The 24,193-nt window shown below is 46.1% G+C and overlaps 1 protein-coding gene across 1 annotated transcript in view; it reads left to right on the top strand.

Annotated features, from left to right (window-relative positions):
* The window catches only part of Dock5 (dedicator of cytokinesis 5), a 179,125-nt gene that overhangs the window by 112,188 nt on the left and 42,744 nt on the right, over positions 1 to 24,193 (top strand). The window contains exons 16-28 of the mRNA XM_021635507.2: positions 933 to 1,005; positions 1,877 to 1,980; positions 2,939 to 3,122; positions 6,135 to 6,232; positions 6,536 to 6,625; positions 7,930 to 8,030; positions 10,814 to 10,948; positions 13,272 to 13,383; positions 13,766 to 13,836; positions 14,352 to 14,458; positions 16,949 to 17,085; positions 19,589 to 19,684; positions 23,278 to 23,376. Coding sequence (XP_021491182.1) covers positions 933 to 1,005; positions 1,877 to 1,980; positions 2,939 to 3,122; positions 6,135 to 6,232; positions 6,536 to 6,625; positions 7,930 to 8,030; positions 10,814 to 10,948; positions 13,272 to 13,383; positions 13,766 to 13,836; positions 14,352 to 14,458; positions 16,949 to 17,085; positions 19,589 to 19,684; positions 23,278 to 23,376 — 1,407 coding nt within the window. The remainder of the gene's footprint in view (positions 1 to 932; positions 1,006 to 1,876; positions 1,981 to 2,938; positions 3,123 to 6,134; positions 6,233 to 6,535; positions 6,626 to 7,929; positions 8,031 to 10,813; positions 10,949 to 13,271; positions 13,384 to 13,765; positions 13,837 to 14,351; positions 14,459 to 16,948; positions 17,086 to 19,588; positions 19,685 to 23,277; positions 23,377 to 24,193) is intronic.

Here is a 24,193-nt window from a genome sequence, read left to right as displayed (position 1 = left end):
AGCAGTCATTTTTTTACATTATTCTGTAGTCTAAATTTTTTGGTTTTTTTTTTTTTTTTTTTTTTTTATGGTGCCGTTCATATGGATTCATAGTGTGCTTTTTTTTTTAAAGACAATTTTTTATTCTGTAACTTTTGCTGTCCTAGAAATTACTGTAAAGTACAGGCTTGCTTTGAACTCACAGAGATCCACCTGCCTCTGCCTCTGCCTCTGCCTCAACTGATGAGTGTTGAGACTAAAGGCACACACCACCCCGTGCTGGGTTGGGCCTTTTGAAGCTACTTATGTCAGGCATTGTAAACTCTTCAGAATGTGTCTTTAGTTATGCCGGAGAACCCTGACTAACACAGATACTAATGTTATTACACTGTTTTCCTGTAACTTCCTGTACTACTATCGGAAAACTTCCCCACCCTGGTATTGTAGATGCTAGTTACCGCTGGGATCTGTATGAGACTTGCAGTTGGAAGGGACCTATGCAGAGCTCAAAATCCAGGTCTTATCTCTCTAAAGGCCAGATGCGCACTGTGTCTAAACTCTGACACTACGAGTAAACAGCAGAGTGCTCCCTTGCTGAGAGTCTTTCCGCTTGGGAATGGCTGTGTGAAGGCGGCCCACTAGCAAGCCTCCAGACGCTGAAGGAACTTGTGCTGAGATAAGATACAAAAGCCAAATTTAAGCCTCTTTTTTTCCCCCTCAAAATAGTTAAGAGGGAGGATTTTTGAATAGAATCCCCCTGAGCAAAGGGTGAAAGCTGAAAACAGTGGATATGCTAACTCTCCTGATGTGAACAGTGCAAGACGCAGGGAGAGTCAAGGCACCCTGCTATAGTGTGGAAAGGTCTACATGGTCCTGGGTCAGAACACGTGCGTCACAGTTGAGAGGAACCGTTCCAAATGAGCCTTGCCCTCCTGCCCCTCCCCTTTCCGCAGGTCTTCATTGCTATAGAGGAGGTGACGCGCTGCCACCTAAGGTTTACCTTCCGACACAGGTCATCCCAAGAATGTAAGTATCGGGGGAGGGGGGGTGCTGAGGTTCGTTTCCATTAAAAAAAAAAAAGTGCTGTTTTCTGGCATGCTGTGTGAGACTGAATACCTGAAAAATAGATATTTGACAATATTAGCACAGAAGTCATAGGTATCAGGGAAATAGGATGGTGGTTTTTTGTTTGTTTGTTTTGTTTTGTTTTGTTTTTTCTGAATGCTGGGTATTGAATCCACAGCCCTGTGCATGGCAGCTATGTGGTCTCCCACTGTGGTACACCCCCAGCCCTATATTTTAGTTGCTGGTTGTCTTTGGGACAGGGTCTTGAGATAACCAGTCCAGTGTGGTCTCAAGCTTGCATTCTTCCTGCCTCAGTTTCCCAAGTAGCTGGAGTTATGAGTATGAGTCATACATCCAGCTTCCTTAAAGGGGTTGAAGCAGGGGTTTTGCTATGAATGAGTTTGAATTGAGTTCTCCTTCCTACGGTATGGAGAAAGTGTTGGATGGAAAAGGCGTGAAGCTAGAAGGATGGGGCTCACAGAGGTAGACAGATGTGGTGAAGCATGCCTTGGATAGAAACAGAGCATGGAGAGAGAAAGGGATCAGATGGTGCCGATACAATCAGACATCGATCGACAGGGCTGAGACTGGTGTGGACGAGTCAGTAGACTGTGGTCTCACCGAGCAGACAGAATAGAAAACAGCCCATACGTGAAATATCAGGCGTTCTCAGTTTTGGGGTAGGTGAGACACAGACAAGCTTACTGCTGACCTGTGCTTATTATCCTATGGTTGAACATCACACCCCAGAGCTAATGTGAAATTAACTGCCATCGCCGTCACTTCCTGTGGTTGGCCCACACGGCTCAGGCATGTATTTCTGTCTTTTCAGCCAGAGATAAATCAGAGCGAGCCTTTGGGGTGGCCTTCGTGAAACTGATGAACACCGACGGTACCACCCTGCAGGATGGGAGGCATGATCTGGTGGTGTACAAGGTGATGCTCAGAGAACCAGGCCGCAGAATGGCTTGGTCACACCTGTTCCCTTTGGATGTGGTTTTTCGGGCTCCTTTCGGATTTACGTGTATAAACTTCAGAAATCCATTGAGAGTTACATGAGTATGCACTCCAAAGTCTGGAGGGCTCCAGATCGTACCTCTCTTGTGGGAGAGACAGTGGCATGATTATTGAGTGTTCTGTGGGACAGGGGGTGTGGTGTGCCTTGGTCCTGATTAGTAAAGGGCGGAGCCCTTGATTCTGCTGTCCGTCATCCAAATGACAGACAGTGCAGGGCTGTGCCTGGCAGGAACCTGGCAGGGACCGATAGGATATGGTTTTCATTTACTGTGACCCGTGCACCATTCCTTTGCTGTCTGGGCGCGGCTGCTTTTCCTGGTTTGTGTCCATGTCCTACACACTGTTCTGAGCCCTGAACCTAGTGAGATTTCAAAGTTTAGAGTGCATACTGGGTGATATCATTTCCCTAGTGATACCTGGTACAAGGCAGCTGCTGCGTGGCTGGCAGCTTGTCTGAGTTATGCCTCAACAATGAGCGTTCTCTTTCCTTAGCATCGCTTTAGTCTTGAGTCATTTCAGGATCTGTAGGGAGCGACTTCTCCCTCCACTGGCACAATGAAGTATACATGTGACCATTTATGAGTTCAAGAGAATCATACTCAACCTTATTCTGTAATGCATGTATTTGCTTCTGGCAGAGAATAGGATATTCTGGTTTCTAGCTCACAACTTACTCCATTATTACTCCACGATAAAGCTGTTTTTGCCACAAATTCCGTAGGAAGATGGTGTCTGAATTATAGGGGGCAATGAATGTAATTTGATAAATTCACACATCTGCTAAGAATGACCATGCTCTTCTAGGGGAGGCTATTTCTCACTAGCATGTGAGAGATGTTGCGCAGCTTCTAGTTTTTCTAACTTGCTTCCTTTTCAGGGTGATAATAAGAAAATGGAGGATGCTAAATACTACCTGACCCTACCTGGGACCAAAGCAGAGATGGAAGAAAAAGAACTCCAAGCATCCAAAAACCCATCCGTCTTCACGCCCAGCAAAGACAGCACGAAGGACAGTTTTCAGATTGCCACCCTCATTTGCTCCACAAAGCTCACCCAGAACGGTAGGTGTGGGGATCACATGGACACGGATAGCCCTGCTCTGGTCCTCCTTGGCTTCTTGGTTAGACTCATAATGCCAGGCCGTGTGGCACCAGGTCTTCTGAGACAGGATGCTTGGCAGGTGGATTCTGCCCTCTGCTCATCCAGTGATGTTCCTTACTTCTCTAAGTGCTTGACAAAAGCAGTTTGAATAAGGAAAGTTTATTTTGGCTCCTAGTTCACAGGTTCAGCTCATCACAGTAGGGGATGACACAAGAGCATGACACCAGTCACAGTGATGAAGCAGAACATGATGGATGCTGGTGTTTGGCTCCCACTCTCCTTTCTAATCAGCCGGGGACCCTGTGCAGTGACACTGCCCACATTTTAAGTGGGGCTCCCCATCTCCGTTAGCAACAACCTAGAAACTCCCTCAGACGCGCCCAGAGGTTGGTCTCCTGGGGGACTCTAGATCCTGTCAAGTTGACAGTTAAAATGATTAGACGTCACAAATGCTTTTTCATATCATAAAACCTAAGCGCATTCGCAAACAGGTGAAATTCCAAACTCTCAGGTTATGTTCCTTCAAGGCTTCAGACGTAATGCTGGGGGTCTCGTTTGGTTTTTCTAGTAGATGGTGCAGGAACAGTCAGTAATAAGGGACAGATTATAGCTGTAATCAGTTTCGTGCCAAAACAGGGATGGCTGAGAGCATGGATTGATGTCAGGATTCTTTCTCTTGCTTATTTCCGTTACATATTTTGACGTAAGTTCTCCCTATATAGCCCAGACTGGCCTAGAAATAGTGGTAATCCTCCTGTCTCAGCTTCCCACGTGCCATGCTTACAGGAATGAGCCCCCACATCCAGTAGAGTTCCTCTTCTTCCTAGTCTCCCCTCTTCCATTGCTCCAATAAACCAAGAATTGTCCCTGGAATCAGCAGCATAGTTTAAACTCGGCTCCATGTTATTTCTTATCACACCTTTGGTATCAGTTTGAACCTCTTGTATTTAATGTGGCATTTGACAGCTGCAGCTGTTACTCATGTAACCTGGACCACATGGAAGGATCACTGCTGACTAGTGAGCCCAGGATTTACTGCCCAGGGATCTTACCCTAGCAGGTCCCTCTCATCAGGGCCTGTGAGTGGGAGGATGATTCTGGTGGGAGCAGGAGAACAGGAGGGTTGTCTTGGGGGAGTACACCGCAGAGAGAAGGCACACCCAGGACTCACATCCTGGTTGCTACTTAGAAGGAGTCCATACTGGATTGGTTTTGACAAATCCTGGCTGGCTAGAGAATAAGGATGCTGTTTTACTTTAGAGTCTTGGCTGGACTCAACAGAATGAAGTTCAGAGCTGATCTACATGGGAAGGTGAACTCAATTAAGGCAGAATGTGTCCTTAGGTTCCTAGGAGATACAACAAACTTGTGCCAGTCTTATAAGCTATCTTTGGGGCTTGCTGCAGGGGGTTGGGGCACAGGGACAGCACGTGGATGACTATAACAAACTCCTGATAGAGGGCTACATTACAGGTGAGGTATTCACAGAGGCTGAGCTTAACCCCTAGAAATTGAACTTGGCATCAGTGAGGTGCGCGTCGGCACATACGTATGAGAATGTTTTCTGATATTTACAGTGTGGACACACTGGAAACAGCCCAAATGGGTGGCGGTTGGAATCCATTTAAATTGTCGGGTTTAATTGAATAGTGAAATGTATGTGGCTAGTGAGTACATAGCTAATGGCTTGGTGGACTTCTTATTCTCTACATGTGGTTCCGATTTTGGTTTCACTGACTGGAAGCTGGTTGGAGCTAGATTGCCTCCGTCAGTCCCAGCTCCACTATGACTTCCCTGTGACTTAGATTCCACGTCTTTGAAGGAAAAGTAGCAAATAGTACATGTTGGATCTCCCTGATCTGAAATTCGGGAACTAGAAACACTTTGGATTTCTAGTTTTAAAAATTATTTGCACACCTGGAGCAAGTTATCCTAGGGGAAGTCTAATCGTGAAATCCGTTTGTTTCTGCTTTTGTTACCTGCCATGAGTAAAATCAGATCCAACCAATCCAAACCCTCTCCTGCTGCTACTCAGTAGTCATGTGACCGAAAGCAAGTGATTTAGGGTCATGATGCCTGCTTTTCTCCTCTGGGGGGGAAAAATCCCTACAATGCAGTTGTGATGTCAAAGTGTACTGATAGGTCTATATGCTCACCCTTCCTCCGAATCTGCCTAGACACGGATATCCACCAGGCAGGAGGTAGGTCAGGAGTGTTTTCCAAGTTTACTTTTACAGTGATGATATCATCATCTAAGAAACACGGGTTCCGGTCAGTCATTTTATGCTCTTGCGGATTAGTGTCTGATTTTTTTTTTCCTCTCCTTTAAGGGACTAAGGAGGATCACAAGGTTTTCTCTGATTTCTATGAGAAATAATACTAAATTACAGTAACCCCCGTGATACTTCTTCAACTACTTTGTTGTTGCTGTTTCTCAAGACAGGGTTGCTCTGTGTAACCCTGGCTGTCCTGGAACCCACTTTGTAGGCCAGGCTGGCCTCGAACTCAGAGCTCTGCCTGACTCTGCCTCCTCAGTGCTGGGATTAAAGGCATGTGCCACCACTGCATGGTAAATTAGCTACTATTCAGAGCAGTTAACTTTTAAATGTGTTTGTGTGTGTGTGTGTGATGTGTGTGTTCACATGCGCACAGGCAGGCATGTGCCTCGTTGCACACGTGTGGGTCTGAGAACAACCTCGGATGTCAACCCTCACTTTCCATTCTTGTTTGAGATAGGGTCTCTCGTTTCCTATGGCATAAATCGGTATCTCCTATAGTGTCTCACTGTAAGAGCATTGGTGTGTTGGGGGTGTTAGAGGTGTGTTCTAGAAATCTGAATTCCGGTCTTCATACTTATGTGGCACTCGCTTTTACCCCCTGAGCCATCTCCCCAGCGTAGCAGCACTTCCCTTTTCTAGAAAATGCTGTAGCCGCGTCTTCTAACGTCTGTGGTTTGTGTTTGTTCTTCCCAGTGGACCTGCTAGGCTTACTGAACTGGCGTTCCAACTCTCAGAACATTAAGCACAACCTGAAGAAGCTAATGGAAGTGGACGGAGGAGAGATCGTTAAGGTACGCCTCTACGTCCGTAGCCATAGGTATACCGTACTGGGTCATTAGTTCAACAGTTTCAGTGAAACTGGCTGGAGATCCAAAACTCAGTATCTACTCTGTAGACCAGGCTGGCCTCCAACTCACAGAGATGTGCCTGCCTCTGCCTCCCAAGTGCTGAGATTAAAGGCGGGGGCCACCACCGCCCGGCTTTCATTCACATCTGTTCTATGGAAGACAATGTCAACCCCACCTTTTTTTTTTTTTCCCATAACATGTAGCAGGTTGAAAATGAAATAACTTTTCTGCTTGTCTTGCCTTCAGTTTTTGCAGGATACGCTAGATGCGCTTTTCAACATAATGATGGAAATGTCAGACGATGAAACGTACGACTTCCTTGTGTTTGACGCGCTGGTAAGCCGCTTCTCAGATTGGCCAGTGTTTATTCTTTGGCAGCTCATTTCTAAAGTGCCATAAATATCATCAAGCAGAATTACTCATATACAGCTCTCTGAGTATTCTTTAGCCCAGCTATCAGAAGTCAAATTAGGAACTAAAGACTTCTCTTCCAAGTGCTAAACTCTATTGATCTCACCTTCCTGACATACTTTCACTTTCTCCTTAGGGAAAATAGTGGGTTTAATTACATTAGAGGTCAGCAGGCACTTTAACTTCCTTTGCCACTCTCTGGCTAAAGCCCAGGAGGAGCCCTTGATAAAGAAACATGTATGTCCTTGTCCTGCCATGTTGGGGAGGCTACATTCACCAGTCAGAGATGAATCTTAGTGACCTTCTGTTCTTATGTAGCAGCCTAGCTGACAGGTTTGTCACACAGGGCTGACACCTATTCTGACAGCTGAAATTAGAACAATCATATGTGATGATGGGAATCTGGGAAAGGCTGCGATGTCCTGTCAGTGTGTGTGTGTGGGGGGGGGGAAGCAGACACATCTAAGCCAAGCCTAGTCAGGGTTTTACCTGAGGATTGGACCTGCAGAGGTAGGTAGATTGTAAATGTGTGATATTTACCAGCCTGTGGAAACTGGTCAGTTCAACAGGGGTCAGGGCATCAAAGCTAATGCTGGAAGATGGAAACAGGCAATGCTGTCATCGTGAAGTGAACCCAGTCATGGTCAGGTTTATGAGGCTGACTAGAGACCGTGCTGATGAATCCCACCTGGACAGGGTGTCTGGCTCAGGGCATATATGGCAATCCCTAGTGCCCTCTCTCTTTGTACAAGTTCATCCTTTGTGCTCTGTGGTTACTTGTAGATACATATCCCGTAGACATAAGGCACCACAGAGGGAAGAAACGAGGAGACCAAACGTGGAAGTTCATGGGGTACTCGTACATAGGGTAGAAAATCTCATAGGAAGTTGTATGCGTTTGTAATTCCCACAAACCCCTTTCTCTATCTTCCTTCCTCCTTTCCTGTCTTCTTCTGTGACTTAAGTCACCTGTGGGCAGAGGGCACTCCTTTGAGACACTAGCTTCCCATGGTGACAGCGTGGATCAGTTTACCCACAGCAATACACTAGACACATAAAACCTCTCTATGTTAAATATATGCCCGAAGACTTAACATCAGTTTGAACAGTAGAATACAAATGCTGCAAAAATGATCAAGAAAGAAAAGGGTCTAGAGGTCGGGGTCTTGCTCAGGGGCAGAGCGTCTGGGCTGTTCATTGCTGCTGTTAATGCTGGCCGCCTTCGGCAGGTCTTCATCATTTCGCTGATAGGAGACATCAAGTTTCAGCATTTTAACCCTGTCCTTGAAACCTACATTTACAAGCACTTCAGTGCCACCCTGGCGCACGTGTAAGTATGTCTCTGGGGACCTGTGTGTTGCTGGAGTTGTTTCTGGGGCTGGACACTTGAGAAGCAAGAGGAGCCTTCATGCAGTCAGTGTGGCTTATGGGCGGGACTATGGTCTAAGCATCTTTGCGGAAAGAGGCCCTTTGAATAATGTCTCAGTGGGACAAGGTGTTCGACTAAGTCCATTCCTTCAGGATAAGGATGCATTTCTTAAAGCCCCAGGGTGCGGGCTGGGGAAATGGTGCACTCAGCAAAGTGCTTGCTTAGTTTGATCACTGGGACGCAAGTAAAAAGCCAGGCATGGTGGTGCATGCCTGTGATCCGTGCCCTGGAGAGGTGGAGACAGGAGGATCCCTGGGGTTTGCTGTCTGGCTAGTTACATTGAATCCGTGAGCTCCAGAGACAAACTGTCTCAAAAAATGAAAGTGGGGACTGGCTATGTGGCTATGGAAACATGTGATGTAGACTTTTGGCTTCAATACATATGTGCTCACACCATTCTGTATGTACACACACGTGCAAATGCATGCATGCACACAAAACCGAAAAGACAGAACCCAAGGACATGCAATGGGGAGATGAAGACAGACACCAAATCCCCACACAGATGACAAAACTTCAGGATTTTCTGAATCAGATCAGTGAGATGGACGTGAGCCACCAAAGGGTCTGACAACGAACTAGGCAAAACCAAGCCCTACCCCACAGTACTTTGGGAAGCTGATTGCTTATCAGACATTAGGTGATTTGGTTTATTTTTTCTTTACCCAGGAGTCAGTCGTTTTAACCTTCTGCAAAGAGCAGGCTTTCTGTGTGCAATGTGTGGCTTGCTGACTAGAGGAACCAACTTGTGTTCGCTCTGTTTCTCCCTGTGGTGCTCAGCTCTCAATGACAGATGGGACTGAATCATGACAGGAATGTGGCTGGGATTGGTTAACTGTCCTCTGGACGGTGGCTCATGCCAGGTCATGTTGAAATGCTCCCTGATGGATCAGATCAACCCAGATTGCTTCTGGGTTTTTTTTCCTAAGCCCACAATCATGAAGAGACAGAAACATAAGGAATGCAAAGATGATGTTACACAACATATTCACCAGCTAGCCTTATGATCAGTGAGTGCCTCATGGGTCGAGAAGGCAGCATACACACCAGCATTTGGCATATTTCCATGCAGCCCCTTGGCTTTCCAAGGGGTCAGCAGCAGCAACTGAGAAAATCCATTATAGAGACTGATGATGCTGAGTTGAATCAGACCCTTGGGCAAACCTGAATTCCTGATTCTCCTGTCTCTGCCTCCCGAGAGCTAGGATTACAGATTCTCCCTTTCCCACCTATCTCCTAAGGAAGTTTTTAGTAGTCAAGGATGTAAGAGCGTAACACGGCACATAGAGAAGGCTGATAAGGAGTCCAAGGTCAGGCACATGCCTGCCCAAGAGTGGCCTGTTAGCCCTCTCTTGCCTGCTAGGTTTATCTGCAGCGCTTGATTAATTCTACATGTTTCTTTTGGATTTGGGGCTAATGAGAGAGAGAGGAAGAGAGAGATGGTAGGGAGGGAGGAGAGAGAGAGGGACACAGAGAGAGGTGGTGGGGAGAGAGAGAGAGAGAGATAATTTTCTAAAACAAAATTAATTGAAATATAGGTGCCCTTAAAAGTCTGAGTTACCTTAGTACCATGGTACTGGGAGACGGCTCAGTCCATAAACTGTTTGCTCAAGGTTGAGGACCAGAGTTCAACTCCCAGAACCTAAGTGAGGAAGACCACTGAGGTGCATGTTCACCCTCCCCGTGCCTGGGAGGCAGAGATAGGCAGCTTTCTGGGGTTCACTGGCCAGCCAGCCTAATCAAAACTGTGATTTTAGAGTCAATGAGACTGTCTCAAAAAAGCACGGACAGTGCTGTGAAGAACAACATCTGTGGTTGGCCTTTTGCCTCCACATGTATGTGCTTATACATATCCAAATTATAATAAAATATAAAACTACATGAAATCCCAGAAGACGTTTGCGCTATTGGCATGTTCAGAACAACAGATGAGAAGAGTCATAGTGAGTCCACCTTTCTCATCAGTGAAGTCTTCATAGGGTTGGAGCAGGCTGGAAGCAATTAGCTTAGGCAACTGCCACAGGCAGGTGTCATGTGGCCATCACAGGGCATCAGAAGATGTCTCCTGTACCTGCTAGGAAAAGAAATGCTCCCCTAAGGCAAATCCCTTCAACCCTTTGATCCTTTTTTCTGCTCTTCGTGTGCTTGTGTGTGTGGTGTGTCTGTATGCATGTGTATGGGCACGGTGCATTTGGAGGCCCAAGGTTCATGTCAGTTCTGGGTCACTGCGCCTGTTTAGTTAGATGGCTCCATTCCAGGATCCCCAATCTCTGCCTTCCCAGCGCTGAATCCCAGGTGGCCCCGGCATTTACTTCAGTGCTGGGGATCCAAACTCCAGTTCTCATTGCCTGCTGCTCATGTAACAAGTGCTCTAACCACTGAGCCCTCTCCCTACCTCCATCATCTCCTGATCCTTCTCAGTTCCACCAAGGGATGCTTGCACATTGGGGAATTAACTATTAATTTTCCCAGTGTTTCCAAGAAGAAGAGAAGTATCCAAGCTAGACAGATGCAAAAACAGAATAGCAGTTGGTTTGCCCAGTTAGGGTGCATTCAGGAGGGTGTACTTGAAAGCCGAGCTTTGTGCTCCGCAGTTTACCACCTCTCCCCGCCCCCACCTTTCTGTGCTGCATAACCCAAGCTCCACGTTGCCCATGACAACATTGCTTTCTTACCCTTTTCAGGAAACTCTCCAAGGTACTGAACTTTTACGTGGCTAATGCTGACGACCCTAGCAAGACAGAATTGCTCTTTGCTGCTCTGAAGTCCTTGAAGTACCTGTTTCGATTCCTCATCCAGTCTCGGGTGCTCTACTTGAGGTAATGGTCCCAGGATGGGAAGCTGCTGGCCCTCGCCTAGATTCCCTTGTTCTACATGCTCGTTTGTATTCGCTTTGTGAGCGGTTGGTTGGTCATGGAATAACCAAACTTCAGGTCTTTGGGGATGAAGGTAGAGGTGGATTATGAGAGGCCTGGAGAAGGTCCACATGAAGTCCTTCAGTATACAGAGACTTCTAAAGCAGTAATGACATCAGGACGCGTGGGTATAAACGGCTCAATATGCCTCTTACCCCAGAGGTCTTGATTGGTGATGATGGCTTTTAGAGAGGGTTAGAGAGACAGTCTTATGGCAAGCCAGGAGCTTGGGTCTAACCCAAGTGTGGTGGTAGCACTGGGAGGTAATGAACTCTGGCTTCTAAATGACCATTTTCTGTGTAGAAAGCAGTCGGCCTCCCGATAGGCTGCTCCAGGGTGAGACACTCAGGCTGACTGAGATGAAAATGGTGGGTTGATTCTGGAGGAAGAGATAGTTGAATGTTGTGGGACTCGATGGGGCAGTGATAGAAAGCGAAGGACCCCAGACAACCTTGAGGTTGAAGTGGGCAGTGATGGCCTTGGCTGAAAGAAGAACCATTGAAGACTGAGCAGAAAAATGAAGCCTGTTCCATTTTTGGTTGGTTTTGAGGTGCTTTGGGGATTAACTCAAGAGATCTTCGTGTGTGTGTGTGTGTGTGTGTGTGTGTTTGTGTGTGTGTGTGATGTGTTTTTATATGCATGTGCAGCCAGGCACATATGTGGAGCCCAGAGGATATTGAGTGACCCTTTCTTTCACCTTCTGTCATCTTCCCTTTTGACAGGATCTCAGCGAGCCTGGAGCTCACCAGTTTTTGGCAAGCCCTAGTGATCCTCCTGACTCTCCCCACCCACCCCTAACCCCAGTGGCAGAGTTACATACAGGCTCATCTGGCCAAGCCTGGCTTATTACATGGGTTCTGGGAATCTGAACTTGAGTCTTCGTGCTTACCCAGCAGGTGCTCTCATCCACTGAGCCATTTCCCCACCTCAAGTTCTTTTTCTAATTCTGCCAAATGGGTGCATTGAGAGCTGCCAGTTACCATCTGGTTGAATAATGTTCTCCATGGAGCTCACACTCTTGATTACTGTATTCCTTAACTGAGGTGTTGAGAACCAGAAGTGGTTTCAGGTTTCAGATCTGGGGAGGATTTTGGAATATAATAAGGTACCTCATGGGTAGAGCTAGAATCTAAAAACAGAGTTCTCCCATTTTCCATATATCTCATGCACATAGGCCAAAGGTAATTTTATACAGTTTCTCCATGCATGTACATTTTGAACGACCCCCTCATGCGAGGTCAGACAGGGAGCTTTTTACTTGTGGCTTCATGCCAGCACTCATAAAAGCTTTGGACTTTTGGAGAAGTTTTAGGTTTTGGATTTTTAGAAAGCTGTCAATCAGTGTGTTTATGTGCATAGAGTAGACTAACAGAAATATGTATCTACAAGTACATATATGCTTGAGCATGTTCGTATATTCTGAATCGGTTAAACCTACTCTTGAGTACTTGGTGGAGTTGCCGTTGGTGACAGAGCGCATGTTCTGCTCATTGAGCTGTCTGTGTTTGGGAAAACTAGCCAGAGACCTTCTACGTGTACTTAGGTAAAAACAACCAACTGGTGAGTTGAGGGCACATGCAATCAGAATGCTCTAATCAGTCCAAGTAATCGTCAGTAACACTCAAGGCGCCTGCAGTGGAGCAGGGCAGCCACAGCCTGGGAGGTACAGTGGTGAAAGCCGGTGGCAGCTGGGATTAATAGGCTAGGTTGGGGAGCTTCTCCACTGTGCTTCTGGCCTCAGCTCAGATGGAGGCTCCATGCTGTGAGAAAGTGGAGAGGCAGGAAACAGGAGGGATACCAGAAGAGAACTCGCAAGACTGATCCAGAAACCAGAGATGTGTGCTCAGGAAGCCTGAGCCTCTTGTTCCGGCTCATGGGCTGAGGAAGGCAGCCATGCCCGGCTCACCTGCTACATCTGCGCAGTGACTTTCTACTGCTTTTCCTCCTGCCAGCGGTGCCCACAAACTACTAGGGCCAAGTGCATCTCCAGGCTTGGGCCCTTCAGACAGCTCCAGCTGTTGGCCTGGTTCGCTGGCTATCGGCCCTGTGTTCGGACTTCATCTACAAATGGCCACTCTGCTTCTGTTGGTCTTTTCAATCTGTTTGTCCTGGGGTGTCCCCATGAGATGTCTCTGCACAGTTTAGAGACGGTGACCAGCAAGGCACTGACCTCTAGTGTCGCTTTTTGAGACCACAAGTCTACTGTCCGTTTCCTTTTTCTCCTTAGATTTTATGGTCAGAGTGAAGATGGAGACGAATTCAACAACTCAATCCGTCAGCTGTTTCTTGCTTTCAACACGCTGATGGACAGGCCCCTAGAAGAAGCGGTCAAGATCAAGGTCAGCCTGGCAACCTTGTGGGTGACCCCTCATGAAGATGTGACCTGGTAGCGGGGACATACATGAAGTATGCTCACGAAGAGCTGGAGAAGCTTAGTAGGATGGGCAGAAGTAGAGAAAAAGGGGGTGAGGCTGTGGCTCTGTGGTAGAGTGCTTGCTCAGCATGCGTGAGGTCCCGGGTTCTAGCCGCAGCACTGCCAAAGCCAAACACACAATTAAAGTAAATTATGTCCACATCTCAATAATGCCAGCGTCTCTTGGCATAAGGGCACTTACTTCCAGTTCCCTATTTAAACCCAAGTCCTGCTCTTTGTTCCTGGGGCACAGCGGTGTATTTCGCTTTAGTCTTTCTTGGCACTGACTGCCTTTGCTCTCCTTGCAGGGGGCAGCCTTGAAGTACCTTCCCAGCATCATTAATGACGTCAAACTGGTGTTTGATCCCATGGAGCTCAGGTGAGAAGCAGAATACCGTTTGTGTTTGTGACTTGAAAGTAACAGGAGCAGCCCGGTGGTAGGCGGGCCTGGACGCTGCATTTGCCTTTGTTCTAACAAGTGCTACGGGAAGGAGCACCTGCTTGTGCTCAGTTCTGTGGAAGAGACAAAAGAACACACAAAGCGGGCCCCTGGGCCAGACTTGCACTCTGTGGGAAAAGAAGCCGTGCAAAGGAAGGTGGCCCCAGAAGGCAAAGGATCATGGCCCTTAGAGAGGAGATGGCTAGAAAAGGCATTTTACAGAAGCTGAAGCAGCAGACAGGTCTGGAAAGTGTGGGTGTGCTGGGTGTCCCAGGGGCAAAGTCCCGAGGCAGAATCCTCTAGGGAACAGGAATGTAGCCCCAGAGACCTCTCAGGTCAGGCCTTAGGCCATCTGTGAGGTTTCCGGGTCCACTCCTGCTCAGTGCTCCCAGAGCGGAGAAGCCCGTAAAGATGCCTTCAGCTTGGCCAAGTGAACCGTGTGGCTTCTCTTCCAGCGTGCTCTTCTGCAAGTTCATTCAAAGCATTCCCGACAACCAGTTGGTCCGGCAGAAGCTAAACTGCATGACCAAGATAGTGGAGAGCAGCCTCTTCCAGCAGGCAGGTGAGTCTGCCTCAGAACCTGTGCCATTTGGAGAAGAGGTCAGACACCTTCCGCTCGCCACTCTCGCACACGTGTGCCAGAGTGGCTTACTGTGGTGTTACAGTGTCCCGAATCTGGTACTTCTGTTCTCTGGTCTTTCTGGCTCAGATTAGGTTAGTTCGTTCTAACAAGTGAAGCCTCTGTTTAAATTGAATCCGACAGTGTGTTTGCAGCAGATCTGTGTAATATTTATTGTCTTCACAAAAGACCAAGAAATGAAACAAGGCATTAATAGTAAGCTTATTGATGAAATTTTATAAATGAATTGTTAAGAACAGAAGATTCCACAGCCTCTCCCAGGCCAGGCTGACATCTGTGACCGGCAGCACTTAACCTGCCGGTTTTTTGTTTTCCTCTTTTACTTAATTTGAGTTTGATACCAGCAGTACCATTGGTTGCTTGCTAGTTCGTTCGCTTTCTTTCTTTCTTTCTTTCTTTCTTTCTTTCTTTCTTTCTTTCTTTCTTTCCTTCCTTCCTTCCTTCCTTCCTTCTTTCTTTCTTTCTTTCTTTCTTTCTCTCCCTCCCTCCTTTCTTCCTTTCTTTTTCATTTTATTTATTCAGTTGGTTTGTTTGTTTGAAACAAAGTTTCTCTGTTTGCCCTGGCTGTCCTGAAACTGTTCTATAGATTGTGATGGCCTCAAACTCAGAAATCCAGCTACCCCTGCCTCCAGAGTGCTGGAATTAAAGGTGGGTGCCATCACTGCCCAGCTAGTTTTGTGTTTCTTAAGGATTTCCTGGGAAAGCAGTTTAAGAGGCTGAAGTCAGTTTAATCTCCCCCCACCCACCCCCCGTGTGTGTGTGTGTGTGTGTGTGTGTGTATGTGTGTGTGTGTGTACAAGTGCCCAAGACAGCCAGAAGAGCAGTCTGATCCACTAGAGCTGGAGTGACAGGTCAATGTGAGCCACGTGATGCGGGTGCTGGGAACCAAACTTGGGTCCCCTGGAACAGCAGCATGTACTCTTTAACTGCTGAGCCATCTTCCCAGCCAGGTTTAGTATCTCCGATAGTTACTATTGTTTCTTTCCTTTTTGCTAAAACAGTTGTCTCTTTGCAGTCCCGGCTGACCTCAAACCCTAGCTAGCTCTTCCTGTCAATCTCTTGAATGCTAGGATTGTGAGCACATACTACCACACCCAGCTAAACATTTCTTTTCCTTTTATCTTATTTTGTTCTTTTACATTTTACACTACCACACATACAGAGGTCAGAGGAACTTGTAATCAGTTCTCTCCTTCCACTATGTGTTTTCTGGGAATCTAATTCAGGAGCCGTCTTGCCAGTCTCCAGGTAGATAATATGAGTTGGAGGAAGTAAAATTCCCGGTTACAGTCACTTTAGTAATGTCCAGAGAACCTGGAATCAACCTAATAAAGGAGCATTGTGGTGATGGCAGGAGCAGAATGTAGCAAGTGACACCATAAACCACACATCCACAAAGATGGGAGCCGAACATACTAGTAACAGACAAGGGAAGCTCGCTGTTCACAGGACTTTGACAATTCATTTACTCTGTCAGGTGGAAACATTTCTGAGAATACAGTTGTTTGTCTTTGTTTTTTATCTATTTCCTGTAACTTAGTGATCATGGGAACATTTAAAAATGAACAAACAAGCCGGGTATGATGACATACACCTGTAATCCCAGCACTCGGGGAAGCAGAAGCAGGCAGATCTCTATGAGTTTAAGGACAGCCTGATCCTCAAAGCAAATCCAGGACAGCCAAGGCTACACAGAGAAACCCTGTCTTGAAAAACCAAACCAACAAAACAAACAAAACTGTTGAGGAGTTGGTGGTGTAGAGCCTATGCCTGTCATGTATAAAGCCATGGTTTGAATGCCTAGCACCAACAAAACCAGAAGACAAAAATAGGGAGTGGATAGGCTGGAAAGATGGCTAAGAAGTCAAGAGCACTTACTGCTTTTGTGGAGGACCCAGGTTCGGTTCCAGCCCCTCATGGTAGCTCACAACCATCTGTAACTCCAGCTCCAGGAGATCTGATGTTTTCTTCTAGCCTTCATGGCCCACTGCTTAAATTTGGTAAACATGAACCCAAGCAGCGTGTACACACACACACACATACACATAATACATACATACGTGTGTGTATATATATATATATATATATATATATATATGTATGTATGTATGTATGTATGTATGTATGTATAAACGTGTGTGTCTCAGCCATAGAGAGAGAGAGGCCTTCTGTCAATCCCCAGCATTGAAAAAAGTAAGAATGTGGCCAATGCTCACATCTCACATGCCTGTGGTAGGAGTTTTTTAATATATGAACTCCAGGGACAAGGTTGGAGCTTCGTGCGTAAGTCTGTGTGCTCTGGTGATGGGGATGGCTGCAGTAGAATTGCAGAGGGAGCTGAGGGGTCCGGAGGACGTTGTGTGTTAGCCGATGTGTTAGCTGCCATGTGAGCCATTTTCTGTTCTTCCTTAGAGTGCAGGGAGGTGCTGCTGCCGCTCCTGACAGACCAGCTTAGTGGCCAGCTGGACGACCACTCGAGCAAACCCGACCATGAGGCGAGCTCACAGCTTCTAAGCAACATACTAGAGGCGCTGGACAGGAAGGATGTGGTGAGTCCAGTCATCCTCAATGGCCTGGAACTATCTATGCTGGTCCCTTTGCAGCCAGCGGAAACTCTGTGGCCTTCCTCAGCTCGGGAGGTGTAGGAGCACTGAGGTGATAGAGCAAGCTGTGTCTGTTTTCACTAAACGCACTGTGCCTCACATTAGGTTGAGCTACAAGCAAAGAGACTTTACATTTGGGTGCCTTAGGGGATCCATTTCCCTAATTGGCTTACTGCTGAGGTCACTGGCAATGCTCTTACAGACTCCAAGTTGGTCAGCTGTGGCAATTCACACTTTAATCTCAGCACTCAAGAGGCAAAGGTAGGCAGATCTCTGAGGCTGAGGTCAGACTGATCTACCTTGTGAGTTCCAGCCCAGCCAGGGATATTTGGTAAAGACCTCACTCGTTTCAAAAACTAACCAGACAAGCAAATAAATCTCTAAGTTCACAGGCTGGGAAGATGTCTCAGTGGGTAAAGAGCTTGCCGTGCAAGCATGACTACCCGAATTTAGATTCCCTAGTGCACATACAAAATCTGGGCATGGTTGCACATACATACATGTAACCCAAGCACTGTTTATCCAGAGACGGGAACAGCTCCAGGGCTCACTAGCCAGCCAGTCTACCCCAAATAGTGATCGGATCTGTAGATCCAATGGGAGACCCTAACTTAGCGAATAAAGTAGCTAGAAAATACAAGGCACTGGCCTCCACACACATGAACAGGTAAACGCGTATGCACACACATGTGTGTGCACACCCAAAACTTAAACAAAGAAAAGAACTAGTTTCTGCTGAGACCCACTGAAGTGATCTTCCCGCCGAGACCTCTTGAGCTTCCGCCGAGTTCCGGTTTTATCTTCTCTCTGACATTGTTACCATCTCTGGAGCCCATTAGAAATGCTTTTATTTTTGGTAGTCTCTGTGAACTAGCCCCTAGCCCCACCTCTTGGAAAGCAGAGCTGAGACTGCCCGGATTTCCTGTGTCTTGTGTGCAGGACCCTCTGGAGATTCTGGGAACCGTAACAGAGCATGTCCTTTTGAACACTGGTGGTACAGGAGAAAAAGAACCTCATCCCAAACTACAGTCTGTGTCCCTTGACGGTTCCCACAGGCCGGGAAGCCACTGGTGCTTTTTGGCCTGTGCTTCTCAGCAGTATCGTTAGAGTCTACTCTGCCAAAGGCCACAGGTCTCACCCCCACCTCTTACCTGGACTAGGTCAGCCGTGGGCTCAGCAGCCCACCTTATCCCCAGCTTGCCATTCCTTTCGGTGCTTCTGTGTTTCTTCCATGCCAGCCTTGGCCCCGGAAGCATGTGAACGTGCCGTAGTTTTCCCTGATTATTCCGAAACTTGTCTTTCCGTAAGCCCAGTCATTCATGCACTCTTTGTACAATTCATTTGATATTTATTCGTGATAGATCATCCCTCCCCTTTTTATCCTTACAGAAGCCACATGATAAAGTTGAAAACATTTTCCAATCGTGCTGAGATTTGGAATTTGGCTCCTAACCAAGCACTTGTTAGTGAATAAAAGACGTGACCAGGCATGTCATATACGTAGCCTTTTTCTTTTAAAAGTTACTGTGGCAACACATACAAGGCCTGTACAGGTTCAAGCCAGGCAGGGTCCCAGCACTGAGAGGGCCAAGTAGCCCATAGCCTCCTAACCCTAACCAGGAAGCTGCCTGCCATTGATATGGTTGGCAAAGGAAAAATGGATACCCTGAAGCCGAGTGTAACGTCAACTACGGGAAGGGAAGGAATCAGAGTGTGCAGATGTGTTTGGTGCTGTGTGGTGTTCACCCAGTTGAGTCCAGTAAGAGCACTGTTACCCTCCTCCTTTCACAGTGATGAGAACTAAAGGTCCGTGAAGTGGAACAATGGCTCAGAGTCACATGTGTCTGCTAGAACATTAAGTCCTAGAGCGATGATTCCCCATACCACACCACAGAGTAGGAGGGTGTAAACAACAGAGTTTACTTCCTGGAAGTCGTAGAAGCTGGAAGTCTGAGGTTAGGGTGTCAGTATGGTTGGGCTCTGGTGAGGACACTCTTTAAGGCTTTCGGATGGCTGCCCTCTCCCTGTGTGCTCTCGTGGTCTCTACTCCATGACTGCGTAAGCAAGAGACAGAGTGCATAAGAGCAAATGCACACATTCCCCTCGGTGTCTCTTCTAACGAGGGAACTAATCCCGTCAGATCAGGGCCCCACCCTTGTAACTTTAATTACCTTCTAGAGGTCCTCTAGGGCTTTAATGTAGGAGTCATAAACATTTATTGCTCAGCAATAAATTTAATGATTGTTTTTTTTTTTTATTTTAGGTGGTCTTTTTGTCTGGTGTGTGTGTTTGTGTGTTGTGTGTGTGTGTGTGTGTTGCCCTTACAAAAAAGCAGTGAGAACTTTGTGCTTTTCCTGTCACTTCCTGTGCATGTGCCTGGCTGTCCTGGGCACCGGGCATCCGCTCAGCATCATTAGCTGGGGATGTCACAGCCGTGTTTCTCCTGCAGGGGCCCACATCAGCACATATTCAGCTGATCATGGAGAGGCTGCTGAGAAGGATCAACCGGACGGTGATTGGGATGAGCCGACAGTCTCCTCACATCGTGAGTCTCTCCTGGTAGCCCACACTGAGGGAGCGTGGTCTCACCCTGTTCTGCCGATGGTTCCACACTGAACCCGTGTAGGCCCCCTGTATCACAGTTATAATGTATAAGCATATCTCAGCTTCTGCATGAGCTTCTTGGTTCATGAGGCCCCTTTAGTTGATGGAAGAAGGCAGATGCCATAAATCATAAATAGTGATCAGCGTGAGTTTTAGAAAGGCCAGTGCCCTGTCCATCATACCTAGTTGTCAATAAAGGACAAAACTGAGACCAGAATAATGATAGGATAGATCTTAGAGGACTGTTCTGTACGGTCCGAAGACTGACCTACAATAGCCATACTTTTGATTTTGAATGTTTGCCTTATTAAGAATAAATAGCAAGTAACAGAAAGTGAGACAGATAGCAAGAGACCATCACATCGAGAGTTTACAGCATCCAGCAGAGGTGATCGGAGTGGTCCAGTTGAGAGAGCGAGCAAAGGTTACGTGAAATAGGAGGCTCACAAGCATCCAGCTGCAATTAGCTGGTGAAGTTGAGACAGTCAACTCGGAGTTCTCCGAGAAAATGAGCTTCTGGCTTCCCGTTCCCCTTGCAGCCATTTCTATATCATGTGGTAAACAGGAGTAATCCCTGTTGGAAGGACTTTGTTTTCCAGCTGTTCTCAGGGGTCCAGTGTTTCTTTTTTAAATTTCATTTATTTATTTTGTGTGTGTGTGTGTGGAAGAGGGCACACGTGTGCCATACATGATGCACGTATTTAGAACAACCTTCAGGAGTCATTTCTGTCTTCCCATTATGTGAGTCCCAAGGATCAAACTGAGGCCGTCAGGCTTGTCAGAAAGTGCCTTTACCTACCGAGCCATCTCACCAGCCCAAGGATACAACGTTGTTTAACAGCCATAGCTGTTTGTTGTTTTTCTGTCCCCCCGGCACAGAGTTGGGGGCACAGACAGCGTGCCCCAAGCAAAAGGGTTTTTGGAGAACACTTGAAACAAACAGGCCAAGGTCTAGGCAGTATTGTGTGTTCGTGGGTTCATCTCAGTGTCCAGAATGGCATCTGGCAGGTTTTATATACTAGTCCTTTTTAGCTGAAATGACGAGCATTTCTTTGAAACTTGGGAAAGTATGCTGGAAAGCTAATAGGCCTGCCTTTTCTAACTAGGCGGTGTAAAAATAAGCATGTTCAATGGACATTCCATCATGGTAACGACTGTTTACAGATTTAAAGGAAAATTCTCATGCACTTGAGTCACACAAACATGAGAGGGGAAAATACATGAAGTACAGACGAACAAACAGTCAAGTGTTAAGTAATGACTTGTTACATTGTAAAACAATAATTAAAATCATGTTACCCTTCTACAATCAAGTATGTGTACGTGTATGTGTTTATTGTGTGTGTCGGTATGTATACATGTGTATTTGTGTGTGCAAGACAAAACCAAGGGAGTTTACAGGTAGGACTTTGACTATATGATAAGCCCTTTACCTTTCTGTCAAGGCACTGGAGCTTTTTGAATTAATATAAATTGAAAAGCAAATAAATAGTTTGGAGAAAATTATTTGTCTTTCATTTGGTTCTATACCTTCACGGTAAATGTCAATGAAATGAAGATTTCTATATGAAAAATTAAATGCCAGAGCAGCCTAAAGAAAACAAATGGATATGCACCTGATCCTATAAGAAATGGATCCTTGAGTTTCCAAATATTAAAAAATGGAGGGAAAAAAAAAAACTAGATTTTTTTTTTCCTGATAAAAATGTGGCCCCTGTATTTGAAAATAGGTATGTAAAGTCAAGGTCACACACCACACGTGGAAAGTCAGTAATAGACTTACTGTACAAAGACTGTTGTAAGCCAGTAATAACATAATGTTTAGTTAAATGCACAAAGAATACGAACAGACAGGATGGAGCATAGCTCAGTTGAGAGAAGGCGGGCTTGGTAGGCACACGGTTCTGGGTTTGATCCCCAGCACTGAATAAACCAACATGGCTATACATGCCTGTCGCCCAGCACGGGGGAGGTGGCAACAGGGAGATCTGAGATTAAGATCATCCTCTGTTACATAGGGAATTGGAGATGAGCCTGGGTACCAGCAACCTTTTCTCTAGAATACAAATAAAAAGGGAAATAAAATGACCAAAACCGTATGGAAGGAATGTTTAATTCAGACCAGAAGTATTGCAAATTAAACAAAAGTGAGATCAAATTCAAAATCCAGAGTAGGTAAGAGCCCAGAGACACAAATAGCAGTTGACTATTGTATAAATGCAGAGTGTAGGATAATTTGTAAAATATGTCTAAAGCTTAATACAGTTTACAGTGCTTTATAGGAAGGAAAAATAAGCAGTTGAAGTAAAGAGTCTAAGACAGACATTCAGGGGGACATGTAGAGTGGCATCTCCTTCCCTCCGAAGCATGGATGTATTTTATCATATCTGTGGGAAAGTCATTTACAGTTGTGTGGCCTTTGTAGTCACATGAGTGCGAAAGGTAGTCCATTTTTACTATGGCTAGAAGACGAGGTGACCGAGATTTGTGTAGCTGAGGGAAGAGCACCCTGAACAAGTAACTCGGACCTCACAAGTAGACATTACAGGCATCGTGGAGCTGTCCATCCCTTTCTTGGAGTTCCATGTGGTTTACAGACTGGATGTAACTGTCCAAAGGGTTCAGGAGTCAGAGAAATGGCATGCAGGGGTTGCCATTCTCCTCCTACTCCTTCCTCCTCAGGATTGCTGCAGGTTAAGTATCCCTTACCAGAAACAATTGGGACCAGGGAATTTCAAAATTTGGAGTTTCGGGGTATTTTGGACTATTTGCATGGATTTTACTGATTGAGCATCTCCAGCCCCTAAACCCCACATCTAAAATGCTTCAGAAAATCTAAATCTACCCCAGGCGTTTCAGATGGTCCCTGGCAGATGTTTGGCTGGCACCTTCTGCTTTCTTTCTGTTCTTCCCCCACCTTCCAGCCTTCAGATTCGACTCATCTGTGTCTACCAGACACTGTTTCTCTTCAGCTCTGCCCTAACCGGGAACTCAGAACCCATGAACTAGTTTATCTTAACTAGTCACCTGGTTGAGATCCTTAAGGCACCTAGACTAGCATTTCTCAAACTGTGACCCCTTTGGGGTCCAACAGCCCTTTCACGAGGGTCTCCTAAGACCATCTGCATATCAGATACTTACATTGTGATTCATGACGGTAGTACATTCATAACAGTTATGAAGTAGCAGTGAGAATAATTTTATGGTTGGAGGGGTCACCACAGCATGAGGAACTGTATTGAGGGGTTGCAGCGTTCAGAAGGCTGAGAACCAGGGCTCTAGACCTAGAGGATACCAGAAGTCACAGCTGTTTGTGGGATGCCTAAGGTTCTAGGTTTTCCTGCCTCATACTAGAAGGTGCTTGCAGCAGAATTGCAAAGCACATGCCTTTGGACCTTTGGAAGTAATGTTTCCAGTTCCAAGTGTCTTGGTATCTAGAGCTCAGTGGCTAAGAAAGCTCAAAATCCATGATGCCCAAAGTCTGTCTTCATCAGTTACTCTAAGGAACCTTGACTGTGCTTTCTTCCCTTGCAGGGCAGCTTTGTGGCTTGCATGATCGCCATCTTACGACAGATGGAGGACGGCCACTACAGCCACTACATCAGCACCTTCAAAACCAGACAGGACATCATTGTAAGTTGCCTGCTCAAGGTCTTGGCAGTACATCAGCGAGAGAGAGAGAGAGAGAGAGCGAGTTGAGACAGTTCTTGTCTAGTAGCCCAGCACGACCCCAAACTCATGATCCTCCTGCCTCATCTCCTGAGTACTGCAAGATCCATCTGAAGATTTCTTACATTTAATAACCAGTAATTGAAGCTGAGGATTATGAATTCAGGCTCCCTGTGCAACCACTGCAATAATAGAATGGCTATTCACAGAGGGCACAAAAAGGAGAGTTGATGACTGCTTCAGCCCGATAGAATTTAAATAAGAGTTCAACACACACACCAAATGATCGTCACGTGTGGACTTAGTGTGGGCCCTTCTGAAGCACTTAGACATCTTTTTGCCCTGAAAAGTTTGTATCTCTTTTAAGGCGGTATTGGTTCCTTGTACCATGCATGGTTGAACATCAATCTGGGGTTACATAAGACTCTGTCTGACAATTAATGATATACATATATCATATATACATATATATGTTATATATGTATATATTATATATAGAGAGAGATAATAGGTAGATAACTGGTAGATGGATGGATTGAGGGTGCCATTCTGTCTTTTCCAGTACTATAGTGTCCTTTTCTTCCTGGGACTGTATACACAGGGTTTGAGAAGTAAACACTAGACATTCTTTCCAGCAATCCCAGTGGAAAAAAAATCTAAATTTAACTAAGTAGCGAAAATGGTTTCAAAACCTTTTAGGTTTTGGTTTTTTTAGCCTGACGATTCTATTTCTGAGTTACTTTTTGCCCACATCCTCCTTGGGATGAGACCAGCCATTTTT

The sequence above is a fragment of the Meriones unguiculatus genome, chromosome 9, assembly GCF_030254825.1.
Source record: "Meriones unguiculatus strain TT.TT164.6M chromosome 9, Bangor_MerUng_6.1, whole genome shotgun sequence".
Lineage (NCBI taxonomy): Eukaryota > Metazoa > Chordata > Mammalia > Rodentia > Muridae > Meriones > Meriones unguiculatus.
This window is presented reverse-complemented; position numbering and strand designations above follow the sequence as displayed.